Below are 20281 nucleotides of genomic sequence, written 5' to 3' on the forward strand. Positions count from 1 at the left end.
ACGGACCAAAGCTGGTACGATGAATGGCACGATGCCTCGAGGGCTTTGTGAGAAGGTCAGCATTTTTATAATAAAGCGTTAATATTTTACTGAGAGTCAAATCATCATCTATCATTCGGAACGATGAAAATCCAGTTCTATAACAGGGTTCCCAGCGGTGGTCAGGGAAAACCTGGAAAAGTCAGGGAATTTTCGTAAAACTTCTCAAAAGTCAGGGAGAAGTCAGGGAGCTTTTTTTCCAGAATGCCTTGAATTTGATGGTTTTCAGTCAATCTTTGAATCTCTATTTTTTATTTTTTTTAAAGTCAACACACTTTGACTATTGTAAAGCTGGCCGGGTTATTTTTGAAATAATTATTTTACTACAATCATGGACTTTAATGTTTGAGAAAAACACTGGAAAATGCTCTGGAAAAACCAAGGAATGGCCCCCCCTCCCCCCCCAGTGGCAATGTTTAGTGCGAACGACCTTCCCACCGACTTTTCCAATGCCCTTCAACATTGCCACTAGGGGGAAGGGGGGGGGAAGGAGGGTTGTCTCACAATTTTCGTCCATGATTGTACAACACGAAAAATTTGACGTTTTTGGTCAGGAAAGAATACTCTCTTTCCATTCTAAGTCAGGGAAAACTACTCTTCTCAACACTTTTTTTAGGGAAAAAGGGTGGATTTTAAAGCAAAAGTCAAGGAAAAGTTTTCGCGCTCGCTTCGCTTGCATTATCTTTTACAAACTTCCTTTTTTGAGGTAGGGGGTTAAACTGAAATTTGTGTCCTCTGGTCTCTGTGTCGTACCACCTCTCTGCAGCGTGCGGTGTCCACGGGGTGTAATAGTTGTACTGTATGTGGCAAAAATATTCTTTTCCCACAGTTTCTTCCTTTTTTTATTCAAGTTTTTCTTTAAGTGAAAATTATCTACAGAAAAAAATTCGGTATCGGAATTAGTGAAAATATTTTGCGGAATATCGGAAATCGGGTCAAAAATGCTCGGAATTTCGGAAATCAGAAACCCCGTACGCCCCCCCCCCCTAATTATCCCTTTTTATATATGTCAATAATGGGGGGGGGGTTCATGGTTGGCGGAGGAGCGGAATCGGCCCTTTTTTCGTACGGAGTGGCGGAATTTGGCGAAAATTTAGACGGAATTACGGAAATTGGGTTCTCTGACGGAGACGGAAAATTAGACAATTTTCGTGCGGAAAAACGGAATTTAGCAAAAAAATTTGCGGAATTTCGGAATTGGTAAAAGATATTCAAAATTTGCGGAATTTTCGACAAAAATATTGAATTTCAAAGGAATTTTCGGTGACGGAATTTTGGTTCAATTTAAGACGATTTGACGGAAATTGGAGAAAAAATTGGCGGAATTGCGGAATCGGGTACCCCTTCAAACCCCCCCCCCAATAATGACCTTCATTTTTAAGGAAATATTTAGTCGCAATTCTGCGATTCTTGTTTCATTTTAAAACAAAAACCGCCTTAACTCGCGCGCGTGTGAAAATTTTTTAACTTAAAGACAAAACATAAAACAATCAAGAGTGAAACAGAAACAATCTAACGCCTATATTTACAAGTAAATTTATAGCAAACACTCTGTTAAAAATCTAACTTTTCATGCTTGAAATTTATCTCAAAATTTTTTTATTTTTTCCGACAAACATGCTGCACTTTTCGGTAAGTTTCTGTGGCGCAATAAGACATAGCTCATTTAATGTTTCTAGCTCACTCAAATAGAGACATATAGGTACGCATGCGTGATTTCTCGTTCTTTAAACCACTTGTCATTAAGCAGAGTAAAGTACAAAAAGTAATGAAAGTATCACTTGTTAGGTCGGGGGTCGGGATGGCAAAATATGTCGTTCTTTGTCATTCTTTGTCATTCTTTTTATCATTTGTCGTTCTTTTTGTCATTCTTTCATATTTATTTGTCGTTCTTTTTAGATGGTCTGGAAACGTTAGTTGAACAGTCTCATCTTAGTCAATACCATTATTTATAATCGGAAAAAATCCAGGCCTTACATTTAAACCTGAGCAAAATTTGTGCAGATGAATGCGCATGCGTAACAAAAAAAACACAAGTAGTTAATACTTGAGAATATATAAGCACGATGAAATGCGGAGGATTGGTTGGTCGGGAAGATGGTATCCTATGGAATCCCAATAATATATCCAAGTCACTTAAAGGATGTCTTTTAAAAAAGTAAAAATTGGGAGAGTTATTTTGATAGAGATTGAAGAAATTGGAAATCGAAAGTTAAAGTTTTGAACTATTGAAGAGCATTTGGTCCAATATAAAGTTGGATACCCAAACAAATACATTGTCAGATTAGCTCAACGGGCAAGGCACTGGTCTAATACGCACAAGGTTCGCGGTTCAAACCCAGGTATGACACCTTTAAAATTTGAATAGCTTGAACGCGCAGGAGAAGGTATTGCCAAATTCGTTCGGATGATAGCGCACAGGTTTCACACGTGAAAAGTTCACGGTTCGTTCCCCAGGTGTGACCTTTGAGAATATGAAAATGTGAAAATCAGATATTTCGAAATGAAAAAGAGAATGGGAGTGCTCAATTTCAAAACGCTCTTGAAAATGTTTTAAAAAGAAGATTAGAAAAATAAAAATTGCCGTCTACCCTAGGTACCAGAGGCCAAGTTTTCATAAAAGAAAATACGACATGTGGAGATTCGAGTGAAAAAGCTTCATGCGAGAATTGAAGGGTTTCGATTTAAGCGTATAGTAATATAGACATATAGCACGTTTTCAAATATGTTTCTGTGGCACAATAAGTAAAGGGGCTGTCGCAGCAACCAGAGGTTAACTTTCATACACAGGTTCTAGTCCTAATTGATGCCGTTATTTATAATCGAAAAAAAACTCAGGGCTTACATTTCATACTGAGCAAAATTTGCGCCAATAAATGCGCATGCGTAACAAAAAACCGCAAGTGGTTAATACTTGAAAATATATAAGGATAGTGAAATGCGAGGGGTTGGTAGGTCGGGGAGGTGGTGTCCTGTAGTAACGAAATAATATATCCAAGTCACTTAAAGAATTGAAGTTTCTCAGTCTATATTAATGAATAAAAAAATTTTTTTTTTTAAGTTTCTTCTTTTTCTATTGAAATTTCATATTTTAAGAGTGTTATGAAAAAGAGTGTCCGGGTCATAGCGCATTGCTGCCCTAGAGGTCAAAAAGACCTTTAGACCCCAAGAGGACGTTCGACCACGCCTCTTTGGAGTCCCCAGGGTGGGTTTCGAGCAAGGCACTTTATGATACACCGGTCATCAACGGTACTGACTGTGTACGCACAATCAAGCAACTATGTTGAGAGCAATGGGTATCGCAAATGCACTTGCTTCGAGTGAACAAGTTCACATTACGAAACGGGGTACCATATCATCTCCAGGAACCGGCTGCCGCATGTTAAACCAGAGAACTAACTCTGGTTAGGCGCTTACAGACTGGTATGGACTGCAGCACGGAAACTTCTATTTTCCTGGACCGGGTCCCGTCGCGTAATTTTGCGACAACATAAACTGTGTCTATTCATGCGACCCATGAAACCTACTATCTAATCGCTTGTGGTATCAACCTCAACGCATGCGTAAATATACACGCAACTGACATTTGCCGATTTCTGATGTTATAGCTATAATTGAAAACCACTCATACAATCCCCAAAAGAGTTTCAAAACTTTTCTGCTAGAGTCAAATTTGTCTATTTAATTGCCAAATGTCTTTAGGTCCTTTATGATGTTTCAAGCTTTGAGAAGATGCAAAGAACGTGTTTTGTATAAGAAATTGAATATTGGCACCAGAAACTTTCAAACTTCTACCTTAAGAAACCACCCTGCCATCACTTGCCTCTAAAGGATTACCCCCAGACACTCATGGTAAGCTACCTACCGTACGTGCGGTCCTTAAGAGAGTCCCTTTTCAAGCTTCCCAAAGTGTCTGTAAGGGTCAAAATGAACAAAGATGAGAAAAAGCGCATTGTAAGGAGATTCGGGAAATTTGACAATATCTTGCCTAAAAATGATCAAAGTTTTCAAATTTCAAAGGACTATAATTTTGGGCCGCACACACGGTCGTTTGTGAATAGTGTTGGAAAGATATTCGCAATTGAAAATTTGGTGCCACTACAAGCATTTTGTTTTACGTCTAACTAACGATGTTTTTCTCATACCATAAATTAGTCTCACTTTTAAACTTTTTGCCTGCAAATGTATAAAAAGGAAGGGCTAGTAGAGGACTTTTTTAAAATGACATTGTGAAAAATTGAAAAAAATCAGACACCTTCGTACCACCATTATAGTTATCCATTGTATTGCGGGCTAGGCTAGAACATCAATTATTTTGTTTCTGAGACAATTAAAATATCGTCGCTGTTCATCGTTTTTTATGAGTCGTTTATCCAATGTCTATAATAATTCCTTTGTGACAGAATAAAGATTTTACCTTTTTTTGGATGTCGGTGTTGATGTTCATCTAAGTAAAAAATGGGTGGTGGTAATTCAGTGATTGTTGGCAAACACTCTATGTCACCCTACTAGAATCTTTCATCAATTTTTTATAAAATTTTCTAAAATTAGTAACATTTTATCTGTCGAGTGTGCTAAATTACGTGGACTAAAAATTATTCATTCGTCCGTGGGTTGAAATAAAAAGGGTGGGTCCAAAAATTCCTCGTGGGGGTCCAATATTCCTCGTCGGTCCAAAAATTTACAAAGACCATAATTAGTTCAGAAAGTCCACATTTGATCATTTGGAAAGGTAAATTAGATACACGCTCCATAACTTGTATACGGGAGGGGAAATTTAAATGAATTTATTTGAAAAATCATAAATAAAACAATCAAACCTTTGGCATAATATATAATGTATCTATTCTCCGAATGAGAAGATGATGAATTTAAGACGAGGCTTGAAATAGCATTGACAAACCCACGTGACTTTTTTGAAACCACGAGATATTTTGACCAAGGAACCAACAAGACATTTTTACCAACGAGCACCCGCAAATGCACGGACCCACGATGTAACCCACGTAATTTTAGCACACTTGAGCGTGTATTTAGAAAAGTTTGAAATTTTCACATTTTAAAAAATGCTCTGAAAGAAATCTCGAATCAAAACGAATATTGATTACTCTCGGGTACCTAATAGCCCGGGGGGGTTGGAATAAGCAGGGGGGGTTGGAAAAAATCTCAAAATTTAATAAGCGGGGGGGGGGTTGGAATAAAAATGTCCTGGGTGGAAAATGTTTGAAAAGGAGGCTAATAAAGCAGAATTAACACAAAAAAGGGAACTTTCAAAAACATTTTCCAAAAAATTAATAGGCGGGGGGGTTGAAATAAGAATGTCCTGGGTGGAAATTTTTCGAAAAATTAATTAGCGGGGGGGGGGGGACGGCTATTAGGTACCCGAGAGTAAGTCGATTTAGCGTGTCTGCTTAGGTTTCCAATGTTCTGAAAGTTTGTCAACAAGAACAAGGGTTCACAAACAGACTGTTTTAAGCATTCTGTATCAGACTAATATCTACCTGCACCAAGCTCTATTAGTTTAGAACTTTGTAATCTGAGGTAATTTTTGTTTTTTTTCTCTAAAATTTTGAGCTTAGATTCTTAGGCTATTTCAGATCTTTGTAACATTATATTGGTCATATTGAAAACTTGGATTAATAATTCAAAGATTCATATTTTTGAGGAAATATCATCTTAAACCCTTCTCGCAATAAATTAAAATTTTAAGGCGTTTTGCTCCTCACCAAAATTAGTTCTTGCCAAAACAAGTTCCAATTTACAAGCTTTTTCACATTAGATTGGCACGGATGTGGAGCAAGATTGGTCAGAAAGAAAAGAAAAACATTTTTTGCTATAAGCATAAGCATAATATAACAATAGGTAGACACTGTCCTGATATGAAATATGTGTGTGATATGAAACGGGAACACTCACGTAAATTTTACTCATTTAAGTTCGAATTACAATTATGTGTATTAGTAGCGGTCTGGCTTAATTTTCTTGGTGGTGCAAACTATGAAATTGGCGCCCCTGGTATTTTTGTCCTTATTTGCGCCCTCCACCATTAAGTGAAAATATTAAACTGTAAGAGAAGTGACTGGTTGAAAGTAACACCCGGAATATCTGAGTTAACAAACTTTTATTTATACGAAGGTGGTTGTAATGATAACTTGATATCTATTTCCTTGTTATTTCCTGGTCTTACTTTACTCTCCATTAAAGATCAATGGCTGAAAGAGGCCCCAAAAATTCGAAAGTTGGCAGGAATAAGGGTTCTTTGTAATTCTGGCGCCGCAGGTAAAAAAAAATTGGTGTAAGAAAGGTCAAACAGCTTAAAAGATATTCTAAAAAGGAGAAAGTTAGTCTGCATAAGACCACAAAAACCACAGCGAGCAGTTTCGATCAATCTTTCATTTTGGGTGTGAGCATCCTCTTTAACCCCTGGTGGATACACAACACTTCTCTTGCTTAGACTTTTCGCAATTCAATGTTGATAGTAGTTTTGAAAAAATTCGTAAAATAAAATGAAGCGCCGCAGGTGAAAAAAAATTTACATTGCACTTAAAGAAGGCGCTAAAAACGTGTCAAAGGGCGCCAAATCGCCCAACCAAACATCAAAAAAAATTTTGGCGCCCCCTTGAAAAGCTTTTTTGGCACCTCTCTCAGGTCTCTCTGGGTGGTGCACTGCACACCCTGCACCCCCTGCCAGGCCGCCACTGTGTGTATTGTTCTCTATGGATTCTCCATGTCCCTTTTTCTCTTTTTCTATCGTTATATTAGGCGAAATTTTCGATTTTCGGTCGCCTTGTTTCAACAAACGTTGGATATACAGTTGAATTTATAATTTTTTTAATTAAAATTTAAATACTTACTAATACTTACTTACTTACGTAATTAAAAAAGTCCTTTGATCCTATTAGAAATACAGTAACCTCGAAAAATTGGAAGTAAAACGCATGGTAGTTAAAAAAAACAAATATATCAAGGTCCTCAAAAATTAATGGCGATTTTTTATACTATGTTGTCGCATATTTCATATTTGTCAGACAATAAATAATAATATTTGTTACCCAAAATGTAAAAGAAAAAAATAATGTAATACCTATGTTACTGAAATGAAAGAATTTCTAGGATGAATAATTTTTAACTCCCCTTTTAATAATTTTTCTGTTTTCCCTTACCTTAAAGTCACCTCTCTCTAATTCGAACTTCGAAATAAAATATTGGTCTCCTCAGCTGGAAAAATTGAGATCCTTTGCAGATCGAATTAGAGAGAGTAAACTGTATATATCTAGATTCAACTTAATTTTTTTTGAATACAAAAGTAACTCTCCAAAGTACCGGTAGACGATTCCAAAGAGGGGGTTGGAAATAAATACCTCATCGGCTCTTTTTACACCGGCCCTAATTCAACGCCGGCCCTGATTACGCCACAGCATTTTTGGGCTTACGCCAATTAGGGGCGTAAATAACGCCAAAATTTGTTTGAATGGTTATTTATGCTTCAATTTACATTAAAATATCATTTTCAGTAGTAAACTGGTGAAAATTCCATTGAAAATGGTAAAAAATTAACATCACTTTTAAGTAAAATTTGCAAAATTTTGGCCCTTTTAACGCCGACCCTTATTACGCCAAGAGCCTAAGAATAACGCCAATAAGGGCCAGCGTAAAAAGGGCCGATAAGGTAGATAAATTAACAAACAGGGGCGGGGGCGTTTATTAGGCACCAAAGAGTAAACGAGTTATCACTCACAAATCTGGAGAAATTATCATCTGCGAAAAATAAAAATCTAAAGATAAAACTTAAATTATATTTTCCCTATACAAATTTACTGGGTAATTGAATCGTGCAGCATTTTAAACCGTGAGTAGCGACAGGTAGACTAGCTACTTTACACCATGTATCGTTCTCTGTATTATAACATTCAGTTTCTAGTGTACAAACCGCATTGCGATCACAACCGCCCACTAAATAAAGTTTTTCAGAATCGACAGCAACGCCCGCGTCCCAACGAGCGGAAAGCGCGGGCGATATAAAACTCCATTTGTCTAGTTCTGGGTCATAACATTCGCCTGAGTTCAAATGCGTCGTTCCATCCCAACCACCTAAGAACGAGTAAAAAGATGATTAGGAAAAAGTAAAACTTGATCTATTTGACTTTTCACATTTGTTTTTTTATTGCGAGTACGATATGAGATTCGTTTAGAAGTCAAAACATTTGGAAGATAAGATATTCACGTAAAAGGGAAGTCCTCACAAATTCAACTTAGACAATGAGGTCGTTGCTCTAGATTTAATTTCGCGTAAATTAATTTACGCAATTTTCGCGAATTTTTGGGAAATTTAGTTCTCGCGAAAATTTTACAATAATGATTTTGCAAAAGCCCTAGGAAAATGAAAGAAATTCAAATGACAACTGCGAAAATGAGTTGTTTTATAAACCCGAAAAAAAAATTAATTTTGAAACTTAACCATAAAACTTACCTATAACATAGATCTTTCCATTGACAACAGCACAGCAGGCGCTCGCGCGACAACAGTTCATGGATGCAATCCGTTGCCAGGTATTAAATCGAGGATCGTAACGTTCAGCACAATTCAAAGACATCCCTGCAAGGTGGAAAAAGAGGACCTGTCACACAAAGGCGAAAATTAAAACAACGTAAAACAACGAGCTTTCCTTTTGGTAGCTGGGCATTTTTTCAAAAATTAATAAACGGGGGGTCCTAATAGGGTCCTTTGAAGGGGGGGGGGGGGGGTGGGGGTTGGAAAAAATAGAAAAATTAACAAGCGGGGGGGGGGGGCGGGGGGGGGGGGGGGCGTTTATTTGGCACCTAAGTACTTTTCGCGCACTGCTCTTGTTTTGAATATTGAATTGTTCAGTTTTTATTGCATTGTACACTGAGGTTTTAATGAAACATTAGCGTTTGGAAAGCGGCGCTAGTTAATTTTTCGAAAAATTTCCACCCAGGACATTCTTTTTCCAATCCCCCACCCCGGTTATTGATTTTTGGGGTAAATGTTTTTGAAAGTTCCCTCTTTTGTCCTAATTCCGTTGTAATAGCCTCTTTTTCAAAAATTTTCCACCCTCCCAGCTTATTCCAAACCCCCATTTAATAGGTATCCGAGAGTAAGTTTAGAAACATTACAACGAAGATAGGAATTCTTAAAATCCCAAAGAAACTGAAAAACTTTATTACAGTAAATATGATCCTCACCTACATAACTGACACCGCCGATAACGTAAATGTACTTGTCTGTGGCCACACTGGGTGAACTTCTACTGGTCGACATGTTAGGTATGAACTTCCAACTATCCGTTGTTGGGTTGTATCGTTCCACACTACTCAAACGCATATTGTTTTCATCACAACCGCCGACGGCGTACAAAAAACCTATCATATGGTAAGGAAGGGAAACGTTTCTTTAAACCAATCAAATCTTGGCGTCTTGACGATCAAAGCATCAGATTATAGCCAGAAGATTCGAATCTTCGGTAGTTCAAAAAATAACCTCTGACAACAGAGCAGATTTTACACACTTTAACGGTGGCGTATAGGAGGCTTCCCACACTGAAGCAGGCATATTTACCAAATTCGTCCAACCTTAAGAGCAAATCGTGTCTGTAGGAATGATGCCAGATGATAAAGCAAATTGGTCCTTTTTAGTAATTTCGAGAAAATGTATCTTTGGTACTAACCTTCCAGAGCAGCCAGATTCAACAAACTTCTTCTCGTTAACATCTGAGAGACAGAACTCCAAGTGTTGGTTTTAGGGTCATATCTTTCGACATTTGCCAGTGAACTTTGCGCAGCACCTTTTGGAAAAGTAAAGTAAATTGGAGGGTTTACGTTATTTTTCAATTTTCTTTTTTAGAATATCATAATGGGCTCTTCCAGAAAATCTTTGTACATGGTGAAAATCAGCAACATTTTCCTTGTTTTAGGGGCAAACTTGCTCTGATTAGGGGTGATTTTGAATGTCCGGCGGTCCTTCACAGAGTCCGGTGGGTTAAATTTCCAAAAAATGTTTATCCTCCACCCCCTTAATCGAATTGTTTTTTCTCCAAATGCAGTATTGTTAGAAGATTAAGAGATAACAGACTAGACGACTAGACAAACAAAAAGAAAACTAAAAAACTAGGCTACTGGGACCTGGTATTGGGCCGTTCCATTAAATTTCCATACAGGGGGGGGGTGTACGAACCTTTTTCAAGGCAAAAAAAATTCTTAGAAATGTGTGGATACCCCCTGGAAATATCAAAATTTGAAAAGTAACCCTTAAAAATTCTTTTCATACCTTTAAAGTGAGGGTGGACGAACTAAAATCGGTCTTTTAACCCCCTGGAAATTTTAGGATAACTTTTTTACCCTAGAAAAATAAAAAGTAACTCCTTTATACTTCCTAGAAATTCTTCTCTTATTCCTCTGGAAATGTTCGCCACCCCCCCCCCCCCCCTGTATGGATATAAAATGGAATGAGCCATTATATGGCTTTTAACGTTTCCACGTTTAAGAGCCAAAGAAGAACAGAAAGACACCCTTCCTTAGAATTGTGCTCAAAGATAAAAATATGCAAAGTTGACTACTTTTGAAGTCGGACAGTGTCAGATTCTAGATCAAAATGTATCATAAACCCAGTTGTAAACATAGTTTTACTTTCGCTTAAATGTAAAAAAATATTACCTTCTCGGTATTGACCCCCGGCGGCGTAAACAAATTCGCCGGTGACGGCCAGACCGTGCCGACATCGCGGTGTTTGCATTTTGGACAAGACAAACCATTGGTTACGACACAGTAGATAGCAAGAGGTTGATGCTACCACTGATGAACCTATGACAGAGAAGGCTTGAAATAATAGTTTGATACTCAGACTCAGGTAGCGTTTTCCATGCATAGTGAAAGTAATAAATCGTTTATTTGAAAGAAAGAAACATATTTCAAATCTAATCATGCGAAATTGAGAAATTTTTCTAATTTCTAATTCTCAAATATGATCCCATCATAAAAGCGGACATTAAATTATCGGAAACTTCACTTTGTCAAATAAACTTACATGGCCCTTGAATCCCACCAACTGCTATGATACCGTTAACAATTCCCATCGAAGTACGCGGTGTCGTTCGCGTGCTCTTTAACTGCCATCTGCGATCAGGTAGCATGTGATAATTCTTAGCTTCCAAAAGGAGAGCTATGCATTCAGGTGTTGAGCGAACGATTTCGTCCTGCTCTACATGGTCCATTAAATAATACGGTGATATCAACGGGAAACGTACGTAAGACACTAACTCTTTAAAATGCTCGCGACGCGAATCAGGTTCTCGCTTAACCCATCGCATTATAGCTTCGTATATCTGTTCTTCGCGGTCTATTTTCGTATCATCGCTAGATACCAGGTCACTCAGTCTTTCCGCATCCATTTCAAGAAATTCGTTCGTTTCCGCAATCGTCGTAAAGTTCTCACGGATGAAGTTCGTAGCGGTGCTTTTCAATAAATCGCAGTTATATTGTGATGCGGTATTTTCTATACATAAACAATTTTTGGGTGTTAAAATTTTCCTTAAGAATTTGGTACAACGTTCTTTTAATGAGGTGATTAGCATATAATTAGCCGCTGAAATGACGTCTTTAATATTTTCTTGGGTTAATTCAATGTCTCCTGTGTAAATATAGTTTAACAAGTTTCCCATGCAATCTGAATCAATATCGGTTAACACAACCGGTTTACAATCGGAATCAGACGAATTGGTAAGTGTGCTGGCGAACAAAGCTTTGAAGTAAGGCGAGGCGGCCGCCAATACAGTGCGATGGGCGCTGAAAGTTTTACCACCCACACACATTGTAACATCGCAAAGAATGTTCGCCTCTCGGAATTCGTTCATTGTTTTCATCATATCTGAACAATATAAATGTCCTGGATTGGGAGCTCCGCCCGTGGATGACACCACTGATCCCGCCCTTTTGTTTTCGGGCGTGACGGGTGGTGCCCCATCTCGAAAAGCTTTCGGACTCTGAGCATCGATTTTCATTGATCTTTCTGAAGACGGTGGGTTTGGCGAATAGTGAGACGAACCGTTAGAGCGCGAACGTTTTGCAGAGTCCGCGCGGGCACTTTCGGATGCCGACGGCGAAGGTGCGAACGACGAGGCAGAGCCAGGTCGTTTTCGATTCTCCATAACTGATGATTTTGTATTTTTCCTTGTAGTTCTTTTTGTATATCTCTATGTCATTACATTTTTCACTGGAATGGAAACAATATAAGATTTGTCATGAAACTAGGCAAAAACATAAAAGTAAAGTAGCCCTGTAGTAAAAGTAAGTGAAGACATACTATATTGAAACAAAATGAAATCTAAGATTCTAGAACTAATTTAAGCAAAACAAAGAAAAACCAAAAAAATTATAGTAATTACTAAACGAAACTAAAGACAGTACTTCCAGGAGCACGTAGCCTACAAAATAACCTTTTATATTTCTTAAGGTCACCTTTAGCCGAGGCTGCCTCTTTGACCTTTCCAAACAAAAGTAATTGATATTGATCGAAAGGACAAGTCGACTTTCGCATCAGTAATCTAATATGGCATTTAGACGGGAAAAATATAAAAGAGCAAAAAACGAATAAAAAAAACAAAACAGAATAGTGTTTATAGAAAACTTACCATTATTATGCGAATCATATTAAAAAAGAATTTATAGAACTTGTCTAAACGGCTTGCTTTCTAATTTCAGACGTTTTAAAAGTACCGATGCTTGGAAACTCATGTCAATGAAATAGTATTGAAACAAACGTTTCTTTTATAAAAACATCCAATAATTTTTCAAAAGCCTTTGGATGTTCCTAACTTTTGAGTTTTAAGCCTAAAAATACAGTTTTCTAAAAAATTGGGTGTTTTAGAGTCCATACAAGCCTGTTCTCAATTAGTTAGTTCTTTTAAAGAAAGTATGTACCTGATGTAAAATTCCTGCCATATAATCGCAGCACAAATTTTTTAATGAACATGATACCACAAAACAAGAGATCCATGATTGTTGTTGGGCATTACAGTATTATTGTAGCTTACACGTTTTTTATACGAACAATTTTAAAAGAACACCATCCTCAAATTTAGACCCTCAGACCAATAAATAGCTTTATTGTTTGGAACGATAGAAATTTAAAAACAATCTCAGGCTCAGCCTAAATTTTGGTTTTTATAAAAAAAGGTTAAATCAATCCATCAACGAGGTCGAGTATTTCTCATGTAAGACAATACAGTGTGAATATGTGATACCCATATCAAATTATATCCGTTTACAAGTTTTTTATAAGAACAAACTATATAAGAACAGAAGGCTTTGATGGACAAAATATTAAGAACAAGTTAAGAACATTCTAAAGCTTCACAGACTCTAAAACACCGAATTTCTTAGGAAATCACACAAAATACTCATAAAACGGTGAATGTAAGAGTTCACTTTAAAAACATTTTTGGGCTTAAAACTCAAAAAGTTAAGAACATCAAAAGGCTTAAACATTTTTGGATGTTCTTATAAAAATTATAAAAAAACTTGTAAAAAGGTCTTCCGTTTTCAGATATTAGTGAACTAGTGAAAACATGGTCAAAGTGTGATCGAAGGCGCCTGCCTGATCACTTTATAGGTGTCGAATCAGGTCGAATCGAAAATCTTTTATTACGGTGCAAAAATTCAGCCACTCTCATAGTTAGCATGAGTGCGAACTTTCAATTATCATTACTTCAAAGTTAACACCATGAAAGTGTAATATAAATACGGTATCACGTCACTGCTTTTGTAACATTTCAAAACGAGTTAGTATTAGTGAATTATTTATATCTGATGAAAATCTGAAAGAGGACGAAATATCATTGAAAAACAGTTCATTTTACTTTTTTGTTCGTTTAATATTAACAGTATGATCTTATAAATGTAGTCAGTAATAATATATACTAAAAAATACATAATGCAGGTGCATTATGAATCGTCCGCAAAAAAGTCAGAGAAAAACAAAACTTCTCAAAAAATATGAAATCACTTTCTTCCACCAAGGTTCCAGTGAAAAGCCTTGCATGTTCCCAATGAAAGATCAAAAGTATAATAACACTTTTCATCCTTATAAAAATTAACAATTGAAATTGGAAACTTTGTAATTATAAAGCGATTAAAACTAAATTATCTTCTTAAACTGTACTGTACACGTTTGTTATAAGAACATCCAACAATTTTGATGCCTTCGGATGTTCTTAATTCTTTGTGTTTTAAGTCTAAAAATGTTCTTAACATTTTCACCACTTTCTAGGTATTTTTGTTCATTTTTCCAAAGAAATCAGGTAAAATGTTCTTAACTTGTTGGTAGTATTTTTGCCATCGAAGTCTTATGTACTTATATAATTTGTTCTTATAAAAAAAAGTTTTCAATTTGAATATAAATTCTTACCAATCAAACATCAATAAGACTAGCCCCTGTTGTCACAGACCTTACCCAGAATGGCTGACCTGACTCAACCAATGGTAGAGCGAAAGATGAACTTTTATTTCGTTAAGTTTGGCAGAGAAAAATATAGAAATTTCTATAAATGACTTTTGAATACGATTTTTCTAAAATTTATAACAAGAACCAAAGAGATGACAATAAATAATTGGAGCCAAAACAGAATTATTACTAATCCTCTCATTAGACTAGAAACCATTAAAATTGGAGTTTGTGCAATAAAGACGACAATTACAATTAATTACAGCCCAATTAACGAGACAATAACCATTAAATACAGATACATTTAAATATAGGCCAGTTTCAAATCGTTACTTCATAATTATCCATTGAATCATAATAAATTAGAGATATGCTGATCGAATTAAATGGGTTTCTTTGAGAGTGTATTATCACACTAAAAAAGGATTCTACTATTCTAATCGACAATTAAAAAAAAACAGCCAAGCAACATCAACACACTACAATTTTGTAGTGTCACGAATTACTAAGATATTAAACACAAATATATTTAATTCTTTCAACAAACTGTATAAAATATTCATTAGTCACAGTTGTAGTACAGGAATTGAAGAAACATGTGAAAGCACAGGAAATCACCAGCATATAAAAATAGGGTAAAAGAACTGTCTGTAAAAATCTAAGAAGTAATTAAATGAGATCAAAGGTCATATCACTAAAAATCATTTTCACATTCATTACAAAACATGACTTAATCTTTAAGATATCGTCCTCTAATCAATTTTTTAAATTTATAAACATGACTACATTATCCAGATAAATAAATTCTAAATTGTCATTAGTTGTTGAAATTTGTTGCTTAAGTTTTGATCTTTCGAAAAATTATGATATGAAAAAAAATTATAATACTCCTAGGCCATCTTAGGGCACATCACTGTCAATTTCTATCACAAGAATCTAGTGCATACTAGAATATAAAAACACTTTTCATATTTTGAAAGTTAGCAGAAAACCAGAGAGCATAAGTATAAAAGATTAGACTGGGAGATAACACTTTTGAACTTCTTAAATACAGCTCAAGAGTAGTTTCTCTTATAGCCAAAAGGTTTATCTGATCTCATAGCACAAAGAGATAAGCTGAGATTAGTAGAGATTTCAAAATAACAAATTTTCCAGATAAGATCTCTACTAAATGAGGACAAAAGCTTTTATGAACTGTGAATAATCAATTAGATCTCTTAATCAGGAGATAAAACAGCTTGAACAGTCTCTTGCTAACAAAGAACCAAATTCCCATGGAACAAAAAAAGGTAAGCTTTTTGTTTTAAAAAACTGTAATATTATAAAGCATTTTCAATCATTCAATCAATCAATCAATCAATCAATCAATCAATCAATCAACCAAAAAATCAAAAAATCAATCAATCAATCAATCATCAATCATCAAAAAATCAAAAAAAGTTAATCAACCAATCAATCAATCAACCATAAAAATCAATCAATCAATCAATCAATCAATCAATCAATCAATCAATCAATCAATCAATCAATCAATCAATCAATCAATCAATCAATCAATCAATCAAATAATTATTAATCTACAAAATGAAATTCCATGAATTCCCTTGTATTTATTTAGACTTTTAATAAAAGCTTATATTTCGCAGATTTTTTAGATTTTGTACTGAGCTTAAAACTTACTTATGGTAGCTTTTTCTGAAATCCGTGTTGCATGTGACTAAGTGAATGATAAAAAGATTAAATTGCAAAATAATAGCAAAATGAAAGAAATAACAACAAGCAATACCACAAAATGGACCTACCTGGAATTCGATTTCAACTTTTTTAACAATTTCCAAACCAAACAATGTTATTAACACTGGAGAGCTTTGCCACAACCGAAAAATTAAACTCACTGGTGAAGTGCCTAAATTTGTATTTTTTTATTCAATTCAAAATGCAGTGATTATAGCTACTAGGTCTGACGTCTGAGGGCTGGATTTTTCATAACCAAATAAACCAGATTCTTTATTAACGTATTAGTTGAAAATACCAATTTACTCTATTGAGACATTAACTGGTCTGGGACAGAAAAACTTAAGAAAGAAATGGTTGTGGTCCTGCAGCGGGATCTCAAATTTAACAAGCAGGAAAAATTGCACATTCTGACGTATCTCTTTCTCAGTCTAAAAAAATGAATAATTCTAGAAACTGTATATCTGCCTCCAACGCAAAAATTTTTCTGATAAAAAAAAAAAAATATTATAATATTTAGTTAATCTAAGAATTAAGATCTAAGAAAAATAAAATAATGATAAATTAAGATAAATTATTAACTTAAAATAGGAAAAGATAACCCCAAAACTCAAATCACTGAAAATAGGCATAAGATTGCTAGAATAGGATAGTAATGTAAGAATGGAATTGGGGATCAAAGGTCGAAGTGTTGTAATAGTGACAGAAATTGGTAGAAAAAAAGGACAGAAAAACCTAGAAAAACAGAATTCTAAGCTAAAAAATATGATAATAGAGACAAAGAGCGAGCTAATGATTTGTCAAATAAAATTTCTTTGCTTGAATTAAAATTCATCTAGAGTTTCTAAAGATTTAATATTTTCCGGCAAATCATCATACATCGTGCCTGACATTGGAAAGTGCCATCATTTACAACTTGACCAAAGATTTCTTTATCTGTGGATCGAAGACCCTTACTTTGATCACAAAACTCAACTTTCAGATAATGGGGGTGGTTAGCATCACGAGGGATTTGTGAACAATTTTTGATGTGTTGAGCTCAAAATACTCTTTCACAGTAACCATTTTAATTCAAATCACATCGTGTAGGGTAGCATATCGCGATAGAACGTAACCAGCTGCTATGTTCTGAATTTTTTGTAGCCGATCAAGTTGGTATTTCGGAATCTGTGCAAAGACAACATTACTGTAATTCAGTTTTGATAGTATCAATGTTTCAGCAAGTGTTTACGTACACTAAAGGGTGTGAAACGACTGAATTTTCAAAGAGAGCGTAGGGTGCCTTGAGATGATTTAAGATACCGTTTATGTGTGTCGACCAAGTAAGATTTTCGTCGAGTTGAACTCCAAGTAGTTTGACATTGACTTTGTGTTCGATGGATTTCCCAGAGCATCGAAAGAGTAGACTTTGATTCTTTGGGTAATTCCTTATACGATTTGAATGGAAGATGATAAGTTGGCAGTTTATCACTGTTAAAAGTAGATTACTATCCTTCGACCAGGATCGAAGATTTTCGACATCTTCTCCATTTCCTTGATAGTCTGCAATAAGTCTCTAACTTTGCAGTGCCGAAGAGGGTGGTGTCGTCGGCATACTGAATGCTACTGGATATATTTGGTCGGAAAGTTCAACGACATATAGATTGAATAACACAGGGCCAGTATACTACCCGTGGAACTCCGAAAAACATAGATTTAATTGATGAAGTTTTTATCTTCGACTTGGACATATTGCTTTCTGTCTTTTAAATAGCTCGATAATAACTGCAGAGAATCAATGGAAAAATTCATGTCTCGTTAATTTAGAAGCAAATTGGTGTGATCAATAGTATCGAAGGCTTTTGAGTAGTCTATTAGGATGGATATGGTAACTTCACTTTTCGCCATCGCTTTCTTGATATCATCCCTCAGTTTTACGAGTAAGGTTGTGGTGGAGTGACCTTTACGAAATCCACACTGTTTGTGGTAAAGTGCTTGTCTTCGATGAATTTGGCAAAGTTGGACTAAGATAAACTCTCTCGAATACTTTAGAAAGTACAGGAAGTACGGATATAGGACGGTAATCTTTGATCTTTATAGGTGAATCAATCTTGGAATTGGACATACTCGAGCCACTTTCCATTGGCGAGGAAAGATTTTTTTGTCGATACAGTTATTAATAATGTGAACGAGTGGTGATGTGACAAACTCTGATATTGGTTTAACAAACTTGATAGATATGTTATCAGAGCCACAAGAGCAGTCATTCTTTATATTCTTTAGAATTTGTTTACTGATCATACGTGGTATGTGGATTTTGAACGAGGTTCATTCAATGCCTCAAGGTTGGGCGGTAACGTTGCTTCACATGTTTACCAGTGAGTTCTGAAAGTTTGTATAATATCATTCATCTCGGAGGGATGGTGGTTGATTCTTGACTTTTGGTTGTTCAGTACTCGATGGATGGTGTTCCATACAGCTTTAGGATCTTAGACGATAAAGATTTCTTGAAGAAGTTTTTTTGGTTTGTTCTTGTTTATACTCAGTAAGCCTCTCTTTGTATAAAGCTTTGAGTCGTTTATTCGAGCTTGCTGACGATAAGTTCAAGTTTAGCTCGACAAGTTTCGATTGCTGGATCACGCATCCATGGTGCGATTGGACGTGTTAATTTCATGCGTTTTAACGGGGCATGGGTTTCGATGCAGGCTGAGATCAGATTATTAAGGATATCAATGGTCTTCAGGTCATCAAAAGCATATATGATACTGAATGGTACGATTAGAAAATCTCATTGACGTAGGAGTTCATGTCAAATCCTGACGTCACGAATGAATTTGTAACGAGGTTCAAAACGTTCTTTCTTGATATTAAATAGAAGTAGGGGGTGTCGTGATCACTTATTTCATCTGTAGATAACGCGGTGAAGCGAACTTTACTTGGTATGTTTGGTGATCACATGGTCGAGAGGGTTGTGTTTTGGGTCTCGTTGGTTTTCGTTACATGTTGAAATAGATTGTATGATGACAGAAGTTCTTTGTAACGCTTGGTCGACTCCTTTCTTGACCAATGAGATCGAAGTTCAGATCCCCTGTCAGAATAATATTCCGCTCCACTTGGTACAAATTTCAGCGATCGTGGTTTCAAATTGATCTAGCCATTGTAATTTTTCCTTTTCTTTGAAATTTGTTGGTATACGGTAACAAGAAGATACGGTGTATTTTATTTTCGGCCACGGAATTCAGCAGCGAGAATTTCTAGCGTCGAATTTTTGGTTAAGTCCTTACGAAGTTGGTAATGGAGGTGATCTTTGGCGTAGATACCGACACCGCCTCCTCGACTTCCTCGGTGTCTGAAGATAGGAGTGTAACCGGCGATTTCAACGTATTCTAGCTGTTGTTTGTTTATCTTGCAGCCATGTTTCATTGACGGTAATGATGTCAAACTGATGAAGGGTAACATGGTGGAGAATTCGGTGAAGTAGAAAGAAGCGACTGAGCGTTTATGTGTGCGATCGAAGTCGAAATTACGGTCTCATTCAATAATTTTAGATGAGTTGTTTTCAATAACAAGTTCCTCATTTGAAAAAACTTTCATCGAAATTCAAATCTCTCAAACCAAAGAAGGGTAGGACAGTCAAAGTACAATCGCTGCTTGTCCATTGTACAACGATGCGAGATGTCATAGTTTTTGTTCGTATTTGGAGAGCGTTAAGCATGATGCATGGGTAAGGCAGAGACATTTGACGCATTGAAGGCGCTTCCTGTTAGTTCCAACTCCTTTATCACACTTAGTGGCATTTAGGTGCAGGACCGGGATTGATTTCAATATCACCAGATAATACGATGTTGAAAGTTGCATCAGAGTTTGTGTAATAACTAACAGGCAATTTCATTCTTTTGATTTTCGATGGGTTGGTGTTTACAAAAAGATTCATTCTTTTTTGTAACGACGTAATCGATTATCGAAGTGAACGAATGCATTAAGAGCATTAAGATCAATAAAATGACGAAGCGATTCATCTCGAAAAAGTAAAACGTTCGACTTTTTCCAATTCAATGTATAAGAGAAAAAGTG

At 36.0% G+C, this 20281-nt stretch overlaps 1 protein-coding gene across 1 annotated transcript; it reads right to left on the reverse strand.

The window, feature by feature from the left end:
- Nucleotides 1-7773: 7773 nt before the first annotated feature.
- LOC136812861 (kelch-like protein 18) lies at nt 7774-12267 on the reverse strand. The gene is made up of 6 exons (XM_067069386.1): nt 11081-12267; nt 10711-10857; nt 9726-9842; nt 9244-9420; nt 8510-8635; nt 7774-8130 (listed from the first exon to the last, which is right to left on the reverse strand). The coding sequence occupies exons 1-6, from the start codon at nt 12198-12200 to the stop codon at nt 7844-7846; spliced, it is 1974 nt and encodes a 657-aa protein (XP_066925487.1). The 5' UTR covers nt 12201-12267; the 3' UTR covers nt 7774-7843.
- Between the last annotated feature and the right edge of the window lie 8014 nt (nt 12268-20281).

This window comes from Clytia hemisphaerica, unplaced genomic scaffold, assembly GCF_902728285.1.
Source record: "Clytia hemisphaerica strain Z4C2 unplaced genomic scaffold, Clytia hemisphaerica genome assembly, whole genome shotgun sequence".
Lineage (NCBI taxonomy): Eukaryota > Metazoa > Cnidaria > Hydrozoa > Leptothecata > Clytiidae > Clytia > Clytia hemisphaerica.